We start from the raw sequence: 22,859 nt of genomic DNA, 5'->3' as shown, positions 1-22,859 counted from the left end.
ATCCATATCTCAAGTAGGACTCCTGGTATAGTCTGTTAAATGCTTTTTTTTTTTTCTTGCAAGTGGGATCTTCTGTTTCTTCACTGGCCCTTTTCCCCGTCGTAAAAAAACTTTCTAAAGATAACTGTTTCTTACTCATTTTGACTGTTTATTACTCCGTTTTGGCGCACAAGAAAACCGAGAGAATCCGGTTAAAGGTTTTTCAAAATAAAAGCTCCCTCAGACTCCGATAATATATAAAGTGGATATATTTAATTATTTTTACCACGGCCCGGTACCAATTGGTCCACGGACCGGTACCGGTCCCCGGGATTGGGGACCACTGCATTAAAGTCAAACTCCTGTTTGTTTGAATTTCTAAATTCTGGTCTGTTTTTAGATTTTCATGCCTAGAACATATTCTCCACATTCAATGTACACAAAGTAAAAAGCATTTCTCGTCTGAAACTTACAACTGCAGCCCAACTACTACACCAACCCGACGTTGGTCCACCATAATCTATATAGCATCTTCCAGAATATGAAAACTTCTAGAAGTCCTTCCTTCATCAACCATGCATGATAAAATCCCTTCTAATGAAGTTTCGGGATTAAAAGACCAACATTTTAGCACGAGCTGCTTTTAAAGTTCCGTCTGAGACATCCTTTAACGTGATTCTTGAAGCATTAAAGATTTTAAAACTGCATACTTTGACTCTATAGCTTTAGCCGCAATTAGCTGGCATGAAAAAAAAAATCATGCCCTCCTCTCTGCTTAGCACAGCCCACATCGGCTGTGCTCGGATGTGTTGTTCTTTTGCAGCTAGCCGCTTCTTCTTTGTGTCGCTTTTTCTTTTATTACTCTGCCCATTGTCTCAGTACAAAAGCAACGGCTGGGACGAGCGTTAGCTTTAAGCTAGCGACGGCTATCAAACTATTGGTATCCGACAACCACAAGGCCTCCATAGCGTTGCATATAAGAAGGCAGACTCAGTCACAGCCTATAGACGGGACCGCGCGCCGTCACTAACATCTGCAGCGGCGCGACGCTCACCTTACGGACGCGGCGTTTCAGTATGGCTTCCGCCGCAAAAATGCGATCTCCCGCCGCAGAGAGCTCCATGCTTGCTCGGCCCAACTAAGCTGCCTGGTATCGGTTTGTTTCTGTAAAGTCGGTGAGCTCCGCTGTGTCTGCTGTAGTATAAGACCAACTGCGAGGGGAACACACACACATACACACGCGCGCGTAACAGCACGCGCATTGTCAGTGTGTGTGTGTGTGTGTGTGTGTGTGTGTGTGTGTGTGTGTGTGTGTTGAGCAGAAACAGCAGCGGCTCCACGGCCAACCCAAGTCACATGTACGGGGGTCATCTTTGGTCGCCACGACAACTGACCCGCGAAGACCTGGAGGATGCGAAGAACCGCGAGCGGCTCGGAGCGCTAAAACACGCTTACGTTTAGGGATCAATACTTTCTCTATTGAAAGAACAGTGTTGCCTTCAGAGCGGCTTCACAACGTATGTTAAAGTCTTTCCAGCTGATTTTATTATCTGTTTTTGTTAGAAAAAAACCCAACAAATAAATTTTAAATAGCCTTGGCTGGGCGTTAGTTGCAGATAATAGTTTTTCATGCAAGACTAAACACATTTCTAGCTTTCACACAGCACGTTTCAGCAACACGCAACGTAACATTATTGTACTGTTGTCTGTAGGGGAAATTTGCCTTGCAGTCTGGTGAAGAATATATACTACACAATCACTCTACAACAGTGTTTAAAATGCTAGCCAACATTGTGTTTGTATTTCTTCCTCTTCACAAATCACTCAGAAACAATAATAAAATCCATTGAAGTTCAACAGGAATGAGTATTTCTTTTTCAAGCCACTATGAAGTCATACTGTGAATTTTTAATCTTTAATATCCAGGTACCCTGCAAAACAGAAAATCTCACTAAGTAAATTTGGTCTACTTTTTATTGAGAATATCTTTGTACACTTGAAGACAAAGCTAACTGACAAGTAACTTTTTAACATGATAGCAACTTGCTTTAAGTCAATAATTCCTTCATATTGATGAAGAAGTATGTGCTAAAAGTTAAATAATTTGCTAGTAGAATAATACATTGTGACTTATAATATGGGAAAAATGGCTCAATCCACTGAGTGGTTTGTTCATAAAACATATGCACATATAATATACATGCATTAATATAGGTGAACACAACACTATTTTTCTAAGAAATATTTGATTATAGAAAAAAGTAAAAGCTCAAACAGTATTTAGTGAATGTTTTGCAGGATATTTGATCTATTACATATTTCTGCTCAAACTATTTAAGGATCTGTCTGTGAGTAGCAAGTAACCAAAGCTGCCATTGTACTGTTTTTATTGGTGGAAATTCACAAGAAAGTAATTAATACTTGACTTTCCTCCTTTTATGCAAGTCTATAAACTTCCATTGATCGCACTTTGCATTTAAGGCTTATAAAGTTTTACCCAAAATGAGTAGCAATTGTTTAGGGCGTTTGCTTCTTTTTGCGCTTTTGTTTTTGAAGAAGTAATCCAGGGTTTAGCCATATTAATAATTTAATCTAAAATCTGAATACCATAGAAAGATAATACTTTACTCTGAAACTCAGAATAACACCAATTCTTTATTCGTCTTCTACCCTCTGGTGGAAGATATAAGTATTGCAAGTGGTTAGTGCCAATTCTTGTTTTATTCAAGGGCTCATTTTGCCTTTGCAGGTGATTAATGCATTATTCATAAATGCAACAATTTAACAATATTATTGGCATAAATGTAAGTCAATGTGACCAGACCAATATAACTTAATTTAGCTCTGACTACTAAAATAAATAAATTTTCATAAGAAAGTCTTGTCAAATTCAACAGATAATTTTATAATTAATTTATAGTTGTTATAATTTGTAGGTTTCTATGTAAAGATATATGACTTAATATCTTAAGTAGTAGGGTTTTTTTGTTTTATCAGATGTGTTTCAAGGGTTAGCATATCTGTTTTATTTATTTTGTGTTCACATATTTAATACAACAAAATAAATCAGACAATGATTTACAAAATTAAAAATAATTTATTCGGAATGTCACAATTATGGCTATTTTAAATATAATTAAATGGTATAACATTGATATGTTTGGATAATATGATTAAATATAAGTTAATTTAGATTAAAATACACTAAAATAAATAAATTTCTATTAGAATTTGAACTCATTACCATTGTAAATAGTTAATAAATAATATAATGAAAATCATTTAATTTGTAGACTTAGGAAAAAGGACGTTGTAGGAAACATTTTTAATAGAGTATAACTGAATAAAAATTATATATAATAATAATTTTTACAAGTTAAGTAATAAAAAAGAAAACTAAATATTACTTTATAATTTTACATTTAACAGCTATATATGACTGTAAACAAGTTAAATCTGCAGGATTTTTATCTAAAGACTAAGGCGGGGCATCGGGGCAGTTAGACCTACATCCATTATGATCACTGATGCGTCCCGTAGATTAACACGTTCTCCCTTTTTTCGCTTCCCTCAGTGAAACGAACCGGAGCGTCTCCTTCAACCAGGTCCCGCCCACCTTGTCTAGTGCGTCTAAATCCTGCGCTCTGATTGGACAAGCTCGCGTCAATCAAGAGCAGGTTTGGTTGCGGCGTCGGTTGTTGATGTCGCTGTCAAAAGTCAGGCTGTCCGCCACACTGAGAGCAGCTAGCAGGTAAGCTCGCTGGTTTTAAACCAGTTTAATGCGATTAGCAGCAACTGACAACTAAATATCCGAATTGTCTTTACACTGCGATTATTAAAGAGCTTCAAATCAGAAACATGGAGGACAGAAGTGTGGTTTCTACAAAGCGTAGCGCTGGTATGCGCTCTTTATATGATAATAGACTCAGGAAATACCTGAACATCATTGGTGGAGCTGTTTGTTCAACATCCAGACAATGAGCAGCTGTATTTGTATTTAGTCTTCATAGAAAACTGAAGGTCACAGACCCAGACGGCGCTGTTAACAGCTAAAGTCAGCCCTACTGGTTAAACCACCAAACACAACATTGGAAATCAATTGTGTTTGTACATGTAGAGCGCTTCTATTCTTAGAAAGGGTGTAACTGCACAGCAAAAGTAGCAACATAATGAAAGTATCTGCTGAAAAAAAAACAAAAAAAACTTGTTGCTCCACTTAAATGGTGACATCACTTCCCAGTGGACTAAATAAATCATTCATTCATGCTGACAGGAATCTGACAGGCGTTCCTGGAGAAAACAGAGCTGCTCTAGTAAACACAGGGATGCGGGTTTAACACACATTGTACGTCAGAGATCACAGATGTGCTCTGGTTAATCGTGCTCCCTGTTTTAAGGTAGCGATGCAGTTCCTGGGCCGGCTGCTGGACACCGTCTCCTCCGTGTCGACCCTCTTCACCAACCCTTACCGGGTCAGAGACGTCCAGCTGTCTGATTATGGAGGAGGAGGCAAAGTTCGGCTGAAGGAGGACGGACGCATGGTCCTGTACAAAAACACACAATGCCAGTCATGGGACTGCGTGCTCCTGTCCCCCGAAACGCCCACTGTGGCCCTGAGGTCAGTATGGATCACGCTGTAGAAAGTTAAAGTCCGTCTCAAAAGTTCTTTTTTTGTAAAGTTTTTCTCAACTTTGTTTGTTTTTTATTTATTTTTGGTTACCTTTGACCACCATTGTTAAGCACGTCTATAGTTTTCTCTCTCATGTAGACTAAAACCTGAAAAACAGGTCATGAACATTTTGAGATGACCTCAGCTGCTTCAAATCCCGTAGAGCAAGTTAAGGAATATTCTGTCCAATGTGTATTTTTCCTAGAGTTACTCGTGGAATTTATTGTGTGTTTTTCTGAATTTTTATAAAGCTACTCCTAAACGTGAACTGCCTGAGGTTTAAAACGCCAAATATTGTGATATGTAATTGTATACAAAACATCCATGAAGTGCTTTGCTAAAATATTCCCATGCAAACACAATGTTATAAACACACATCTCATCTCAAAATGGTATCTTATGTTGAGTATTATACATAATCACAATGTAATACTTTGACCTTTTTGAATTCTGCACCTCAAATTAAACCAAAACTAAAACTACTACTATAACTAATCAAAGCTAAACTAAAACAAAACAATGGTAACAACTAGCAAACACACTAAAACTATTACAAGCCTGTTTTTCTGCCCCTTTTTCTCGAATACCCCTAAATAAAACAGTCATATTTTTATTTCCTAATTATGTTAAGTCATGCTTTATTTTACTTCCCATTCACAGTCACACACTCTGTTATGTTGGTCTATTGCATAAAATCCCAATAAAATAAAAATAAAAATAAGACGTGAAAATATTCAAAAGCTGCATTTAGCAGAGAAAAGAAAAGGTGTTTCTGCCATTCATAGAAATCAAACTGGTTAGGTTCACCGCATTTCTACGGGGCAAAGTTCAGTTTCTCCTTTCACTTCTTGGAAACGTTTGGGCTCACCGCTGCGCCGTCCGCAGGCTGTTTCAGGTGGGGTCAGAGGAGGATGCCATGAACTGGTTCCCGCAGTTCGCCCTCAAGCTGCGACCTTTCTACGAGAGTCTGACCCTGAAGGCCGACACGGTGCAGACCATCGTGGACTGCATCCGCAACCATCCTGACTGGAGCTCTGCTCACATCGCCGTGGAGACGGGCATGAGAGAGTGCCTCAAACACAACTACGTTCAGAGGTAGCTAACCGAGCACAAAACTGTGAAAATGACAAAGTAATCAAATGTTATTTGACACCACAATTTACAGATTGTACTCTTCCAAAAACTAACAGGTTCAGTCTACCCAGATAAACTAAAGATTTGTAAGCTTCCTTCTTTCCAAAGGTAACAGAAGTCAGCACGGGCCACTCCAGCTAACAGGCGTTCGATGCCATTAAGGATTTAAAACGCCTTGAAAATGTCAAAATCAATGACGAGTTATTGTTAAAAGCTTGAAGCCCATTAGCCTCTTAATGCATTCACAACACTGTTACTTTCTTCGACTAACTCCTAAATGCCTGCTTTATGCATCATGAAAAGAAAATATAAATATTCTGTTTGTACTTTTGGAAACTTTCTGTTTAGTTTCCCAAAGTTCAAACTAGTAGACTGACAAAGATTCTCTGCATGTTCAAAGCTCTGCTCGTCGGTCTGTGCAGTACGCCGTTAAAACACAAGCCAGCCATAAACCTAAAAGCTCGGCCAGCCGTTGTTTCTCTGTGGATGTAACTGGAACCTCCTGGGAGCCTGTTCTTAACAGCCAGCGTAGCTGTTTAGTAAGTCATTCTTCGATGTTGTGCTTTAAAATGTCAAACCTCCTACGATTTCTGCTCTCAGCCAGATCAACGCGCGGGACGCGTCGGGCCAGACGCCTCTGCACCTGGCGTGCGAACGGGGCGACCTGGCGTGCGTGAAGGAGCTGCTGGACGAGAGCCAGGCCCGCACCGACATCAGGGACCAGAAAGGAGAAACCCCCATGCACTACGCCTCCAAGCAGGAGTCTCCCGTCATCATTCAGGTGAGACCTGAACGACGCCCAGGTCAAAGGGCGCTTAAAGTCCGAAGCGGGGAGGGGAGGGGGGGGGTTTGTGCTGATGATTGATGACTTTTGGTTTTGTTCAGCTATTAAATGTGTTTCGGGAGCAAATACTGAAAAACATCCTGAATATTTAAGGTCAAACCGATGCCCTGAATCTCTTGACAGCATGGTGTCGTGTTGCTTTCCCACTCGGGATACGTAGCTGTCGGCGACGGCGATTCACACCTGGGAAAATGTGAAGCTGAAGCCTGCAGCGGCCTGTCACAAATAATCACGCCTGACTTGTTGTGGGAAGAGTTCTGCAGGTCAAGGGGCGCGTTAGTCTTACTGGAAAACGTATTTTGAAACGGGCTCCTAGTAATTGTACATTTTTTCAAAGTATTTGGACAAGTGCACACAGGCTGTGAGTCTGGGAGAGATTATTTGTAGCTAGAGAAAGCCGACAGAATTGAAGAAGATTCAATGTAAGCTGTAACTATGTAAGCTGGAAAACCAGAGATCCTGTTTAAAAAGAAGCTGCATTTTATACTAAATGTTGATACGACGGGTGCACAGATTGGACACGCACAATGTGACCTCAGCATCTAAAATAAATAAGTCATGACAACTCAGGGGCAGGGAGACTCGGAAAAATATTTAAATACAGCTCTTAGTTCTCCCAATAAATTAGCTCTTGAAAAGGAATCAGAATTGGCTTAAATCTGTATCAGAGGGTCAACGGTTTAGAAAAACTGGAGATCGGGTTGGTTGTTGCTCTGATATCACTAAAAGTGCTAATTAAATAATTCTTTACAACCTATAAATACGCAATATTCCTTTTCTTTTTTTTTAACGTAACTTTCCTGTCCAGGCTCTGTGCTCACGGCTGTGCTCAGGGGTGAACGAGCTCAACAGCAACGGAGAGACGCCGCTCCATGTGGCCTGCCGTCTGGGCCGGGTGGAGTCCGTCAAAGCCCTGCTGGAGGGGGGGGCCAAGTGCGACACCAGGGGCAGCACAGGAAACCCCATCCACACCGCCATGAAATACAGCGAGAAGGGGTGAGTTTACAAGCAGCTATGAAAAGAACAAGCTGGAGCCGTCTCCCTCTCTCTCTCTCTCCCTCTCTCTCTCTCCCTCTCTCTCTCTCTTTCTCTCTCTCTTTTTTTTTTCCTCTCTGCGCTACAAGGAGCTACATTGTCTCCAGGAAGGAAGTGGCTCCGTTTGTTGTTCCTGTGACCTGCAGACTAATTAAATCAGTGTTTATGATTCGTTTTGTGCTTTGCAGTAATTGTGTATGAAACATCATTATAAAACAGCCTTACACACGCATGAAACAGTGTTTCAGCTAAAATGAAACTTTGACAAACCTGCTTAATCCCAGTGAAGATGCCATCAGCATCAGAAATTATAAATGATTCAGTTTATCTAATGCGAGGTTGTTCATGCGGTGTGCTTGTTTGTCAGCTGCGTGGAGCAGATCCTCAAAGCGGATCCGTTCCAGCTGCAGGCCGAGGACTGCGTGTACGGAGGGACGCCGCTGCACTGGGCCAAAACTGCCGAGGTACACACTTGTGCACGCTCTCAAACTGTTAATGTTATTAATTAATCGCATGATCAATTACAATGAGCCCCATAATTTACATTCTGATGGTTAATATTGTTTGAAAAGGCAGCTTTGTTTACAGAGACTCAGTGTGGTTCAGCTGTGTGTTCGTTTCTGTTTATTGCTTTTGGTTGTCATGTTTTAATTTGGATATTTAAAATACCTTCTAGATTCCATGTTAAATATTCTTAATGAAATTAATGCACCGATTAACTTTTTTTCATTTCCAATACCGATATCTGAGGTTCATTATCGGCTGGTACCGATCCGATACAGATAAACTGAGCTGGGTCCACTTGAAACGTTGCTTTTTATTTTTTTTTAATTACAGACATAAATGTACTGAATTACAAATGTATTTGATAACTCTGCTCCAGAACAGCACACTAAAATACACCATTAGCTTTAAGAGGCATGTCTTTACATGTTGAACATGTAAAAACAACACAACTGGGGCAGTTATGATCAGGCACATTGTCACAGATACCCCATCTAGAATTTTTTTCAGTATCAGGACCGTTACAGATATTAATAGTGGACTGGTGCGTTTCTATTCATTAGTCTTTACGAGGGCGAACATGCAATATTATGGCATTACTGATACATCACTTGGAAATGGACTCAAAACGACAATATTATCGTTTATCGCAATAATTACAGGGCCAATTTATCGTCCAGCGAAACGTGTTATTGTGACAGGCCTGTTAGATGACCTGAGCTGATGGCAGGAAGCTGCGTTGTTGATTCATTTAAAGCTTTAAATGAACCAACTTCCCCATTAAGCTTTAAATGAAACTTTAAACTTCAAACTAAACTTAAAATGAAGAAGGAAGGTTGTCCATTTTGCTTCCTCTCTGCCAGATGTGCCGCCTGCTGCTGGACCGCGGCTGTGAGATAAACTACCTCAGTAAGACTGGTGAGAGCGCCCTCCACGTTCTGACCAAGAAGGGCCGCTTTGAGGCCGCCATGGTGCTGCTGACCCACGGGGCCAACGCCAACCTGAAGGGCCAGGACGGAAACACGGCCCTGCACCTCGCTATGAAGGTGAGGATACGCTTGCTCATCGTTTTATGGGGTCAAAACGACACTATCTCATGTAGAGTTTATTGAAATGAATAAATAAAACTTTTAAGTGATGGCGATCTATAATGGCAAAATGATTTCCACAGTGATTTATTATTAAAATACTTCATATTTAATGTTTTGATGCCGTTTACTGCATCAGAACTGTAGTTTATTTCTAAAACTATTTTTATTTTTGTGTCTGTTCTCACTAGATGGACCACATGGAGCTGATTAAAGGTTTGATCGTGTTTGGCGCCGATGTTGAGATCCACAACGACCTGGGAGAAACACCGGGGCTGATCGCAGCTCGCACCAGCAAAGGTGGGAGAGATCGAATGTTAAACCGCGACCGCTGCTAGAACGGTTTGTTTAAAAAAAAAAAAATCTAATAAAGTAAGTTATTATTTTTAAACTAAGACTTAAAAGCATGTGTTGCAGTGTAAATAACAGAGATGTGCATGTTCACAAGTGAAAATGTCCAGGAAAGGCTACGTTAAAATTCTGTATTTTAAAGTGTAATTTTTGTTTTTATTAATTAATCTTTAGAGGAATAAAAAGAGGAATTTTTTTTCACAGTTTAGTGTAAAACTACCCCTCAGTTTTGTGTTGACATTCAGTGTGGTACTTAAAAAGAGTTCATGATGTGATGAACTACTTAAAAATTTGAGCTTTTAAGTTGCTCATCACTTTATTTTTAATCCATGACGCCTTGGTCTGGTCAGAAATTTCAGTTAATTGGACTATTGTTCATTGTTTTTTTTATAAAAACAATCAAAATAAATTGATCTGATGATTCTTAAAAATACATAGAAATCACTATTTTACTCTGAGTTCCTTCGTTTCTCAGTGTGAAAAAAAAATCTGGTTTGAAGAACCATTTCTGTGGACAGCCAGTGTGTGGAAATTAATTTGCTTATATTTCAAAAATAGAACAATTGTAGAGCAGATTCTGTGTAAACATGTCTATGCAAAAATGTTGAGAAGACATTAAGGACATTTAAACTGTTAAAATACCAACAGATATTATACCAAAAGTTGAAATGCTTACCGAAAGATTGCATCTCTTAGATGATGCACAAATTATTATTATTATATTATTAGTAGTAGTAATAGTAGTATTTTTTTCAAAGTGGATCTGTTGTTGACATAGAGAAGTTTCCAGTAAATTCTGATTTTGTTCTGAGAGGAAAATGATGCTTAATTGAGTTTCCTGTCATTTATTGATTTTTTTGTCGTTTTTTTGAAGATGCATGACGATTGCTAACCGTCTGCACATCTCTCTGCTTACTCTCCTCCCTCCTCTCTCTCTGTCTGTTACGTATCTCTCCATCTCTCTCTCTCTCTCTGTCTGTCTGTCCTGTGTTCGTGGCATGCCTGCATGCCCGCCATGTCGGCTTGTGTTTTGTACTAACCTGAAAGGTCCTAATAGAAGGATCCTGCTGGACATGCTGTGTAGTGTAGGAGTCCAGCGCTGCCTTCCTCGCTCCCCCAGCAGCCCTCCTCCTCTTCCTCCTCCTCCAGTCTCAAACAAGACCAAGCCTCGAGCCATAGGTAACGCCAGGACCCTGAGAAGACCCGTTTGTTTCAGGAGCTTTAGCATCAAATGAGTCACATTTTGATCAGGGGTGTTCAGGGTTTCCCCCCAGAGATCTGCCTAAGCCCAGCAGGTCTAAACTTTGCTTAACCTTTCTTTGCCATCACCGTGACTGGTGTAAATAATAATAATAAAAACAAAAATTAAAATGAGTAAATGATGCTTAGCCTGGTGGGAGGGAGGCAAATAAAGCCTGGTGACCTGCGAGGCTTATAATGCCGTGGGGGAAACTCTGAAACTTATTTTCATTTCACATCGAGGTCATAAATGTTCACAAAGGGCCCGTGGTGGCAGAAAATATTGATAAAATCTATCGAAAAATTGCAAAAAATATGAATAAGTAGCTAACTCTGTATTCATGAGTACTTGTTAAAATTAAATTATATTGAGCATCTTTTCACGTTGATGTAATTTGGCAGTAAACAGATAAAACCTGCTTTGATTTGGTTGGTAAAACAGTATTTTAGCATAGAGTTGTTAACTTGAAGGTTGCATTTATGTGGCCCTTTAGATCAGAGGGCCACATGAAAAGCTACGGCGGGCCAGTTTTGGCCCTCAGGCCTTGAGTTTGACACGTGGATTATATAGATCAGTTACATACAACTGGATCTCTGAAAGCCTTTATTTCTGTTAATTATGAGGATTTTCCACTTACAGCTAATGAAAAAATGTTTTTTTAACATTAGAATATTACAACAGAACAATAAAAATATTACTAAAAAGTAAATTTGAGCTAAATGAAACTCATATTTTATTATTTTCAAGCGGTACCTTTAATCTGACAAATGGGCCTCTTATTATTCCATTTATCGAATATGACTGTATTTACATTAAGGCATTGCTTGCAATTTTTTGAGTGCTCTGAAATTATATAAACTAATTTATTTTCAGTACAAATGCAGCATCAAGATGGGTAATTTGCTATTTTAAAGTGATTCTAAATATATACTTGATGTTTCTTTTCAAATGGCTTCATAGCTTTTAGAAATCTCAGTCTCCTCTTCGCCTTTTTATCATTTTAACACCACGTATTGATCAGGTTTTATCACTGTTTTACAGGGTTTGAGGACATTATGTACGTCGGGGCTGCAATAGGAGCAATTGGCAAATCTGAAATTGATGGACAAGTGATGGAGAAAAAGAAGTAAGTGTGTGAAATATTTGCTGAGAGCGTAAATGTATTTAATTTCTTTAATTCTGGATGATCGGCTAATACTTGCATGAGAAACCGATCCTCTCCACCTCTGAATATCGGCCCTTTGTTCTGTTGTGAGCAACTTTTAAAAAAGAATCAGCAAAAGTCAGAATCAGCAGGTCAGACTTTTTCAATATGAGTGATTGGTCAGAAAACTGCAATCTGTGCATCCCTTACTCTGTTGTTTTGTTCTAATTTGTGTTGATCTGCTATTTGAGGTTATAAGCTGATGAAATGTGCAAAATTTAAAGGAGTATAAGTGGGAACATTTTTCTAAGTTTACACAATACATTTCCTTCAGTTCTTCTACCTTTAATGTTATTGCGTCTTGTCATTTATCTAATTTATTTGTAATTTTCTGTAAGGGTTAACAGTATTTAATCCAAATCTGACTGCAGGATAGACAGACTGCTGTGTCTGGACGGTGGCGGTATCAAAGGCCTGGTTCTGATCCAGATGCTGATCGCCCTGGAGAAGGAGGCGGGTCGGCCGACCAGGGAGCTCTTCGACTGGGTCGCTGGGACGAGCACCGGAGGCATCCTGGCTTTAGCAATAATCCACGGTGTGTTTTCGCTTTTCTAACCTGTGTGTGTGTGTGTGTGTGTAGGTGTGCGTGTGCGTGTGTGTGTGTGTGTGCGTGCGTGTGTGTGCCACCAGAGCTAAAGGGTTGTGTCCTATGTGTGAAGGTAAGTCCATGGAGTACCTGCGCTGCCTGTACTTCAGAATGAAGGAGCAGGTGTTCAGAGGGTCCAGGCCGTACGAATCCGCACCGCTGGAGGACTTCCTGAAGAAAGAGTTTGGAGAGAACACAAAGATGACGGACATCAGATTCCCAAGGTTTCCTTCACATTGTGGCATTAAAAGGAACATTTCAAAACAAGCACTAGAAATAATAAAAAGTTGTTGTAAAGCAAAAAGTGATAAAATGCTTTAATTCACCAGAACAGCTATTACAGACATGGGTAAATGTGTTGGTACTTCCTCCATGTTAAATAAAACATAAATATCCCAGAAAGAAGTTCAAGTTCACAAATTAGTGATATCGCTTTTTCTGAATTAACACAAAACAGATTTTGTTTTATTCATTAATTCAGATGAATTTTTTATAAAAAAAAAAAAAAACCTGATTATAATCCCATAAACTTTAGTGATAGTCAGCATGCATTATGGGAAATTTGAGACAAACTCAAATGGGAAATTTGAGTTTGTCTTACTTCCATCAATAGCGGATGAGTCATCTATGAGATGACTCATAGATGACTCAGTCATCTGACTCATCGTTATCTATGAGTCATCTCATGGAGATGACTCATCTCCATGAGATGACTATGAGTTAACATGTGACAGATCTGTCACTGTCAGATCCTAAAACTTAAATTGTTTTTGATGATTTTCTTTTATGTGTTTCAAATAATTAGCATGATCCAAACGACGACACCAAACTACCCACCCACATGTTTGCTCTCTTTAATAAGGCTGAATGCCTCAAAGGACTCTGTGATGCTAACTATAGTTAGCATTAATGTAACAGTCATTAAATAAAAAGAGTCCAAAGAAATATCAGTAAATTTGTTCATACTTTATATGTAAAATAAACAAATTATCTCAGCATAATTTCCTTGCTTACTTAGTCATGCACTAAAAGTACAAAAGTAAATTCAGTCATTATCTCAGTTCTTAGAGATCTGTTCTCATAATTGAATAAATCTTCTTCTCCTCTACCAGCATCTTAGCCATCCTTTCTCCATTTCTCCATTTCTCCATTTTCTGTCCGTCTGTCCAGGGTCATGGTGACCAGCGTTCTGGCCGACAGACATCCAGGTGAGCTCCATATCTTCAGGAACTATGACCCTCCGTCTGTCCGCAGAGAGCCCTCCTACACCACCACCGCCACCTTCAAGCCTCTCACCATCCCACAAGGTACCCACCAGACTTTAAATGTAGCTTACCGCACTCATTTTATATATGTGGACCTTGCGCACCACTAGATGGCGACAAAGTGAGCAGTTCTCCCACAGACTCCTTTTTTTTTCCCCATGTCATTTTTCTAAATGAATGAAGAAATGCAGTTGTTCTGTTTGAGTGGCAGCCATGTTGTTGTTGCAGGGTGGGAGGATGAGGATGTGTTGATAGTAGGATACACAGATGAGCCGCCCAGAAAGCGTAGGAAGGTGACAGATGAAGGTGTGTAGGACAAAGTCCAGTCATAAAATTGTTCAAAACGAAAAGCCTAAAATATCTTGAAATGTTCCTCATTTAGGTCTTAATATTAGATTAGGCATCCCTTTTTTTTCATATCTGTAAATTAAAGTGCTGTTACTAACATGACGTGTGTAAAGAAGTTTATATTCTTAAACATGCAGGAAGCTGAAGCTGCTTTTAATGAAGTGGCTTAAAACTGCTGCCATCAGGTTGTTCAAGCCATCCTATAAAATGGTGATATGCATCTGGAAAATATACAATACCACCCCTTTAAGTATTTTGAGATAAATCTAGTGAAGAAAGAGCATAGTCATAACAGAGATTTAACAGTTTTGTTTTGTCTTATTTTGTATTTTCTCAACAGTTCCTAAATTTATTTAGGAAAAAGTAACTCAAAGACCAAAAACCCACTGAACTCACTCACGTTCTTCGTCAGACTGGGATTAATTCAGTCTGTTAATCCCAATAGGATGTGAATTAAAAACAAATGAAAAAGAAATATTGTAAAATGGCATGGAAGAAAAACGTTACGGTAAAACCTCAAGATCACAGCAGAAACCTAAATGAGTCTTACTTTAGTCGTGTGCTGGCCCTTTCTGAGCTCATCTGTTTTCCCAGAGCAAACCTTAAACCTAAAAGCATCAAACGTCTTCACCTTGACATAATCTGTGTCTTTACGTCAGAACAACTCATATGGAGAGCCGCCCGCTCCAGCGGCGCCGCACCCACCTACTTCCGACCAATGGGCCGCTTCCTGGACGGAGGGCTGTTGGCCAATAACCCAACGCTAGACGCCATGGCAGAAATCCATCAGTTCAACAAGTCATTAAAAGCTGAGGTAGCAGATTTGCATGCTTTGCATTGTTGACTCATCCGTAAAGCTGCACTGAGCTGTTCTACAGATCTGTGTTGTCTTTCTCAGGGTCGTGAAGCAAACATCAAGAAACTGGGCATAGTTGTTTCTCTTGGAACAGGTGGGTCTAACAGAAAACTACAGCTGATGTGACTGAAAGTCATTTACATTCATCATGCACATCTGAAAATGCTGTTTCAAATGCAAAATATGTGGTTTAGTTACCTGCCTTTGTGTCCACTTAGTGTGGGGTCTAATTGTCTCATCGTACGCTCAGAGACTTAATACCTGCAAATAAATTTCTATGAAATACAACTTGCTTTCAGTTCCGTTTTCACACGAACAGCAGTCAGGGGTTTTGTGGTTTCTGGGTGAAGTCACTGGTGATGTCGTATCTTTCCAGGCAAACCTCCACAGGAAGTGGTGACCTCCGTGGACGTTTTCCGACCCTCTAACCCTCTGGAGCTGGCCAAGACGTTCGTAGGCGCCAAGGAGCTGGGCAAAATGTTGGTGGACTGTGTGAGTGCACCACTCTCATCTTATCTTATATTTTTGCTCCTGATTCATAACCAAAACGTTCTGCATCATCTGTTTTGTCTTAAATTCAAAACCTGTCTGGATGCGCAGTGTACGGACTCTGATGGCTGCGCCGTGGACCGGGCCAGAGCCTGGTGTGAGATGATCGACACCATCTACCACAGGTCAGCTGATCGTCAACGTGCCACTTTCTTTGCTATATCCTGATTTTTCAGCTTTCTGACACTTCCCTATTTTTTGCCAACATATCAACTAAATCACATCTCTTTTTAAAGGCTTTAGAGACTTCAGAGATGACCAAGTTGAAAAAAGTGTCCTATAAATATTTCTTGTGAAAATTTCCTTTAGGTTTACAGTATCAGTATGAGTTGATTTGTAAAAGTGACCTGAATTAATTGAGCATATGACCGGAAGAAACGTTTCTTTTCAACAGGCATTTTCCCTAAAATCAGACAAAGTTAAAAATTGTTGCATCTAAAATTTGATTGCTCCTGATACTTAAAGGTATAATGCATTCAAACAGGTTTGCCAAGTACTGCAGTAATTAACAAATTTGTGTGTTTTGTTGTGCAGACTGAGCCCCCAGCTGTCTCAGGAGGTGATGCTGGACGAAGTGAGCGACAAGGTTCTGGTGAACATGCTGTGGGAAACGCAGATGTATCTGTTTGAGAAACGGGAAGTGCTCCAATCCCTGGCGAAAACGCTGCTGTGAGGCTGACGGGAGAAAGAGACGACAGAGAGGGGCCACAGATAGAAACCTATGAATATTTAACAAGCTACAAGAACAACCACTATTCTAAAGAGAGACAACGATTCTTGGTGCTTCCTGAAGGCTCTGTGCAAGAACAAACCACTGAAACTTTCGACTGAAATAAGTGTGAAAGGAAGTTTTAAACCTGACAGAAATCTGACACTGAAAGTAACTTGGCATGAATTTATGAAGAGGAGAGACGAGTAGCACTGACCTTATAACTGACTGTGTTTTCTGCTTTCTTCACCAGGTTCACAGTTTTTATATAAACTACTGGAGAAGTTTACATAAAAACTTCCCCAGTATAAAAACTTTCCACAGATGTAAAAACACGTCCCTCTGTTGTAAGTGTTTTTACATCTTACAATGGAGGAAGTGGTTAAAAACAGAATCGGACACAGAAACTGCTGCTTCCTTCTCTTGAAGACAAACAATTTAAGCGACGTTTTCATTTACCCTCACATATTCACACATCCATAAAACCATTCGAGTTAGAGGTTTTGTTTCTAAAGATGGTTACTTTATCGTCTAAAGTAACCACCGGAAACCGCTGGAGGTTATTTTCATTACCCATGTAGGGCAGCTGTGAAGACTCACCAGATCTGACTTACACGTCCGTAATGTTTTCTTTCCACATATCATCCTTTGTATTCATTTATAGGTCATTAATATTGTTGTATTATTTAGACGCACTCCTACACTCCTTACTGCCTATTTCCAAGTGTTTTCTGTCTCCATAATGTGAACTGGAAACTTTTGCAGAGATTTAAATGTAACAGATCATGTGACCTGCTGCTACTTGCAAACATAAAAAAGGCAAATAATGATTTTGTATCGTTTTTTTTTCTTTCTATCACTTATTGAGGTGTTTACTTACATGGTAATAAATTTTATTACTACTGGCATAAGATTTGTTTCTGTTTTTTGTTGCTACAATTTCTGTTTTGTTGTTGTTACAGTTTATTGCAATTTTTTGATCCAGTTCTTAAGAACACGCACACACACACACACACACACACGCAGAAAAAACAACTCATAAAAAGGCGGTTGGCACGACTGCATATTAAATAAATGAATTAGACAAAGACTGATGTTTTAACATCTTTATTTCTCTTAGTCATGATTTTTTTACTCACAGCTAATAAAACATTTAGGATTTCATCAGAATAAAAAATAAACTCTTTAAAAATGTGTGGGTTTTATTAAAAGACTTCCTAAAGGTTATTTTTAAAAATGTACTTTTAATCTGACAAATAAGACTCATCACAATGTGTGTTGTAATTCATTGAATATGAATGTAAATTAAGTATCTAAAATCATGTGAGTGCAGCACAACCAGAATAAAAGGAGAAGGAATTTAAGAGTTCCAGTATTTAACCCAAGTAATTACATCGAGATATGATTGAAATCCCATAGTTCAGGGTTGCTAATGTTGGAAAGATACTTTAAAATAATAATGAAATATGCTAAAAAAAATGAATTCCTTTTTAAGTCTAATATATAAAATTACTTCACACTTTCCCTCCTAAAATAATGCACATTTCTGGACATTTTCTAAATATCTGAAACTCTTATTTTCAATAACTTTACCTAAAAAAGAAAAGTTATATTCCTTTATAACACTAAGAAAACGGCAAACTTAAAAACTACACAAAATGAACTTCTGCAACATGTTGTTGATGCATCAGTTTTGGTTTCAAAATCAGATAAAAAATATTTCCGGATTAGTGGTCAGGCGTGTGATGAGAGCATGTATCAACACAGCATATTGAAATTTGTTTTTATCTTCTTAAAACAAATTTGAAGAAGAAGAAGAAGAAGAAGAAGAAGAAGAAGAAGAAGAAGAAGAAGAAGAAGAAGAAGAAGAAGAAGAAGAAGAAGAAAAAGGAGAAGACATTTTTGCCTTGAAAAGTCTTAGTCACTTTGTTTTTGTGTTGTTAGTGTGACAGAGTTCTAATGAAAAAGTCTCTGGTTTCACTTCCTCAAAAAGGCAGCTTACGTCCAGTAAGTGTTTTCAGTGGTGCACTGGGTCTGACTTTAAGAGTTATTGGGCAAATGCTGACCAGTTCTTAAAAAAAACAAAAAAAAAAAAAAAAAAAAAAAATAGACACAAATGTTCACAAAAGTATAGGTTTAATTCAGTATCTTTGTATCAAAATTGTATGTTTCTGGATGTCCATTTCACACTTGTCTCTCATGTTCAGCCACATCATTACATTCTCAGATCAGATAGAAAAAAACTAAATCCTCTTTGCTGAGCCAACCTCAAGCACATTCAGAACATAACTTTTTAAGTTACATCTCTTTACCTTTATTTAGTCATATTCACTTTTCTTTTAGCAAATGGAACCTACACACGAGGAACACATTTTTAAAATGTTTGCTTTTACACAGCTAAGATTAAATAATTTTAAATAGAAGCAATAAATAGAATGAACTTCTAGCAGTAAAATACTGGGTTACCAAGGTGACAGAAAATAATTGTTCTCCCAGTGTGTGTCTACTGGTTTTATCTTTAAAGCACCTCATGAAAACAGACTCATTAAGGTCAATACTCCACAAGAACAAAGTAGTTCTTTTGCTCAAGTTGGCAAGATTGGGATCACATTCTTTTCTGGCCAGGATGTTTGATACTTCACATAAACTTAAGGGCAGAACTCTTGTTAAAGGGGCAGTTTTATGTATTTTGAGCTTTGCATCATGTTATAATGTTATTCCCTCATCAAAACATACCAGGAGTTTTGCTTTGATTCATTCATGCATGTTTGAGAAATCCTTTAATCTCCATGTCAACCAGCTGTTCAAATCACCTGGGTGGAGTTAGCTCCACGTTCGAGGTCAAAGCTCCTAGCTCCTTCTCTGAGCTGCAGCTTCTGAGCTCCGCCTCACAGTGCAGCCCTGGAACTTCCCCACTCAGCTCCTTCAGACTAGCTACAGGCAATTAGCAAACATCTGGTGGAACATCTGCTGAGCTCATTATACAAGCTACTTCCCAGTGTAATGCTGATAAAGACATTATTAAAGGTTTTACAATGTGAAAGGTTTAATAAAGGAGTGTTGTGATCACTTTATAAAGGTGGAGTTTCGGAAAGAGCAAAGTAAAAGTACAATTTATTTATACAGCACATTTACAACAGTCTCAGCTGACCAAAGTGTTTCACAACAAACAACACCACAGGTAGATAAAAATAGAAAATAAATTTAAGTTTAATAATAAGATAAATATAAAATTGGCAAAGATACCAAAAGCTATCTTTGCAGGAGTTTCTTAAAGAGGTACAGGCCCAGTTTCAAGGCCTTAAATTAAGAAGTCAAATTTATTTTAAGACATTTAATATATAAAGCATTTTTAGAACAACTGAAGGTGACATAGGTACTTGATTGTGCTATAAAATCACAGCATGTGAAAATATATAATACTGCCCCTTTAAGCCCTTAGATAGTAGATATCAGAACAAGTAAGAAATGGGTCAGGGTTAGGAAATCAGATTATGGGTCCAACTGTACAGCCATCAAGGTCAGCATGACTAGATGATATAGCCATTACATATACCTTAAGTGTCGAAGGAGAGCGGCCCTTATCAGACTTAGATCGCCTCTTCTTAGGAGGAGTCAGAGATTGTGGCCTCAGTTCTGCGCTTAGAGTGCCTAAGAGTGGCCACCAGACCAGAAGGCGGAAGGTCATTTACACACATGGGGTGTAACTGGGCCAGTCAAGCCACATTCACCGCATGGGGCATGTAGCTGCAGTTCATCAGTTGTCTGACAGGCTTCAACCAGGTGATCATGCCTGAGGCAGGCAGGGCACAGGACACGACCATCATCTGCCTGAAGCACAGCCCTGCAATCCGAACAACAGTGGGAGCCATTCATGGCCAAAACTGAAGTGAGTCCCAGCACAGGCAGACAGAGCAGACTACAATTGGGAGAGGGGGCGGAAAGCGCTACCATCACCAATTACAGAAAATCCAGCGGACCAATGAGAAGCAGACGTGGTCAGCTATGTCCAGCATGATGAAAAACAGATCAAGATCGGGAGAGGACATTAACGCTGTCAGTAGGGATGAAATAGAACTGAAAACCAGCGATCAGGCCCGAAACCTAGGAGTAGTGATGGACTCTGACCTGAACCTTCAGAGCCACATTAAGACAGTCACAAAGTCGGTCTTCTGTCACCTGAAGAATATCTCCAGGATTAGAGGACTTATGTCTCAGCAGGATCTAGAGAAACTCATCCATGCGTTTATCTTCAGTTGCATTGATTACTGCAACAGCGTCTTCACAGGACTGACTAACAAATCAATCAAACAGCTGCAGCTGATCCAGATGCTGCTGCTGGCGTTCTCACTAAAACCAGGAACATAGAGCACATAACACCAGTTTTAAAGTCCTTCACTGACTCTCTGTAGCTCAGAGAATAGACTTTAAAATACTGTTAGTTTATAAATCACTGAACAGTTTAGCACCACAATACATTAAAGATCTGTTGTTGTTGTGTCAACCGTCCAGACCCCCAAGGTTCTGGTCTGCTCTCCATCCCCAGAACCAGAACCAAACATAAACAAGCAACATTCAGCTTCAATCCACCACAAATCTGGAACAAACTTCCAGAAAACTGTAAAACAGCTGAAACACTGAGTGCCTTCAAATCTAGACTAAAAACCCAGCTAATTAGATTTGCCTCTGAAGTATAATGGACTAAGAATTTAATGATGACACTTGACTTAATGTATTGTTTCGATTGTTGATTCTATGATGCTTGACTATGTGGTTTTATGATGTAAAGCTCTTTGAAATGCCCTGTTGCTGAAATGTGAGGTACAATTTGAATACAGAAACAAACCTTTATGCCTGAAGTGAACACCAGGTTGCAGGCACAAGCAATATATTTTATGTTTGTTTATTAATAACACTGTCATTTTAACCACAATTAAACTTTGTCTTGAAAGTAAAAAAAAAAAAAAAACACAATACATGATTAGACTCACAGTTGTTGGTTGCATCTAGTTGAATCTGAATTTGTGCTTGTTCCTGTTTTGACCACAGAATAGGAGACATGCTCTTGCTCTTGATGGTGCTGGAAGCTGGAGTAAATGGGGTTTATTTTCTCCAAAGCTATCTGGCTGTAATGAAGTTCCTGTTCTGCTGGTTGAGCTGCAATCTCCTCATACATACGACCAGTATTTATCTAAGGAAAAATAAATACAAAATTTTTAATTCAAGTGAGCAAATCTTCACTCTTAAAGTGACATAAAGGTATAGCATTTGGTAACACTTCTGAGTGAAAAGAAACATCTTAATGTTAATAGGATGATATATGGATAAGGAAAGGAGCAGAAAAAACAGGTTTACCTCATCCATATTGTTGACAGGTTCACTTTTAGAAGACTGATGAGAGGGCTTGAATTTCCTGGTTGGTGAAATTGATAAATACATAAATAATGAAGCTGGAGTTCACAGTGAGTAAAATATGTTGATAATTACTAACAGGGCTGTAATAATCACCTATGCAAGAAAACAGCCAAAGGTACCAGGACCAAAAGAAAGACAGAGAGTCCTGCAGCTGCGGATGTCCAGCTGACTGTTGTTGTTGTTGCTGTTCTTCCTCTTAATACAGTCAGAGTCTTTCCAGCTGAGCTGATCGTCTCTACAGTACAGGAGTATTTTCCTTCATCCTGACTGCTAACTGCATCTATAATCAGATGTTTGTTTGGTGTTTTAGTCAGACTCAGAGGCCGACTGTTCAAGTACCAAATGTAGTTTGTGTTTTCACTGAGAGGACAGCTGGTGCTGCAGGTCAAAGTGACTCTCTGACCCTCAGTGACCTCTGCAGCAGGTCGCACATCCACCAGGAGATCTGGAAGACAGTTGGACTAATCAGTGAACAGATGAGTAACATTTAGTCAGTGGTTCTATGAAAATAGACTCAAGAGATGTAACAAAATTGTAGTTTAGTAATTTTATTATGAATTACCTCCAGCTACAGGATGGGTTATTTTCATATTTAAGATATGAAATGTTAATTAAATGTACAAACGTTATGTTTAGCTAAACATAAAAATTCCAGACTTAGATTTTAAATTTTGTAACATGAACATTTTCACAATGGAGTGTAAGAACAACACATTTAGATGGGAAACAATTACATAAAAAAAATCATCATATTTACCTGTTACTATCAGAGTAACTCCAGGAAATTCAATTGATTTCCGTTTCCGTTGCTGTGTTTTCATTCTGAACTCGTATTCTCCTGAGTTTTTCTCCTCCAGATTGTTTAATCTGAGGATGTGTTGGTTCCTCATGTCATCCTGATAATTCACATCTCCTTTATTCTCCATCAGTTCTTCTTCTTCCAGCTTTGTATTTATCTTCACTTTATACCAGCGTTTAGTCTGTGGCTGCTCGTGTTCAGGATGTGAGTATTTGCTGGAGATGTTCACTGATGAACCTTTCAGGCCACATATTCTCCTGCTGTCATAACTCACACTCCAGCAG

At 39.0% G+C, this 22,859-nt stretch overlaps 3 protein-coding genes across 7 annotated transcripts in view; 1 reads left to right on the top strand and 2 right to left on the bottom strand.

The window, feature by feature from the left end:
* Positions 1-1,516, bottom strand: part of cbx6a (chromobox homolog 6a) — a 16,364-nt gene extending 14,848 nt beyond the window's left edge. Inside the window, exon 1 of one of the 2 annotated variants that reach the window (XM_015017783.1) lies at positions 1,034-1,516. In XM_015017783.1, coding sequence (XP_014873269.1) covers positions 1,034-1,102 — 69 coding nt within the window. In that variant the 5' untranslated portion in view covers positions 1,103-1,516. Of the gene's footprint in view, positions 1-452; positions 1,010-1,033 lie in introns of those variants that run through there. The other variant, XM_015017792.1, reaches the window with a different exon arrangement.
* Positions 1,517-3,618: 2,102 nt separating this feature from the next.
* pla2g6 (phospholipase A2, group VI (cytosolic, calcium-independent)) lies at positions 3,619-17,269 on the top strand. Of its 4 annotated transcripts, none has more exons than XM_015017765.1 (18): positions 3,620-3,730; positions 4,381-4,597; positions 5,534-5,743; positions 6,383-6,563; positions 7,435-7,622; positions 8,029-8,125; positions 9,029-9,211; positions 9,445-9,553; positions 10,652-10,783; positions 11,886-11,970; positions 12,420-12,583; positions 12,708-12,858; positions 13,805-13,941; positions 14,907-15,061; positions 15,146-15,197; positions 15,480-15,595; positions 15,704-15,777; positions 16,187-17,269. In XM_015017765.1, the coding sequence occupies exons 2-18, from the start codon at positions 4,383-4,385 to the stop codon at positions 16,323-16,325; spliced, it is 2,388 nt and encodes a 795-aa protein (XP_014873251.1). In that variant the 5' UTR covers positions 3,620-3,730; positions 4,381-4,382; the 3' UTR covers positions 16,326-17,269. The 4 variants fall into 4 exon arrangements, with proteins under 4 accessions (XP_014873258.1, XP_014873251.1, XP_014873234.1 ...); XM_015017748.1 differs by having other exon boundaries at positions 4,377-4,597; XM_015017757.1 differs by lacking the exon at positions 3,620-3,730 and adding an exon at positions 4,237-4,306 and having other exon boundaries at positions 4,377-4,597.
* Positions 17,270-21,251: 3,982 nt separating this feature from the next.
* LOC106936587 (uncharacterized) lies at positions 21,252-22,852 on the bottom strand (the record flags this gene model as incomplete). Its single annotated transcript, XM_015017686.1, has 4 exons — positions 21,252-21,552; positions 21,717-21,774; positions 21,870-22,221; positions 22,534-22,852. Coding segments are annotated over 4 exons (933 nt in total), but the record flags the coding sequence as incomplete, so codon positions are not given.
* Positions 22,853-22,859: the final 7 nt, after the last annotated feature.

This window comes from Poecilia latipinna, unplaced genomic scaffold, assembly GCF_001443285.1.
Source record: "Poecilia latipinna isolate Pla-1442-1.1 unplaced genomic scaffold, P_latipinna-1.0 Scaffold77, whole genome shotgun sequence".
In the NCBI taxonomy this organism is placed as follows: domain Eukaryota; kingdom Metazoa; phylum Chordata; class Actinopteri; order Cyprinodontiformes; family Poeciliidae; genus Poecilia; species Poecilia latipinna.
The sequence above is the reverse complement of the archived record's forward strand: the minus strand, read 5'-3'. Positions and strand labels throughout refer to the sequence as shown.

Excerpts from the sequence above, each read along its gene's own strand:
- pla2g6 (XM_015017765.1), top strand. The coding sequence starts at position 4,383 with ATGCAGTTCCTGGGCCGGCTGCTGGACACCGTCTCCTCCGTGTCGACC. Across the intron at positions 12,584-12,707 it reads GGCTTTAGCAATAATCCACG|GTAAGTCCATGGAGTACCTG; the intron begins GTGTGTTTTCGC and ends CTATGTGTGAAG. Across the intron at positions 15,062-15,145 it reads ACAAGTCATTAAAAGCTGAG|GGTCGTGAAGCAAACATCAA; the intron begins GTAGCAGATTTG and ends TGTCTTTCTCAG.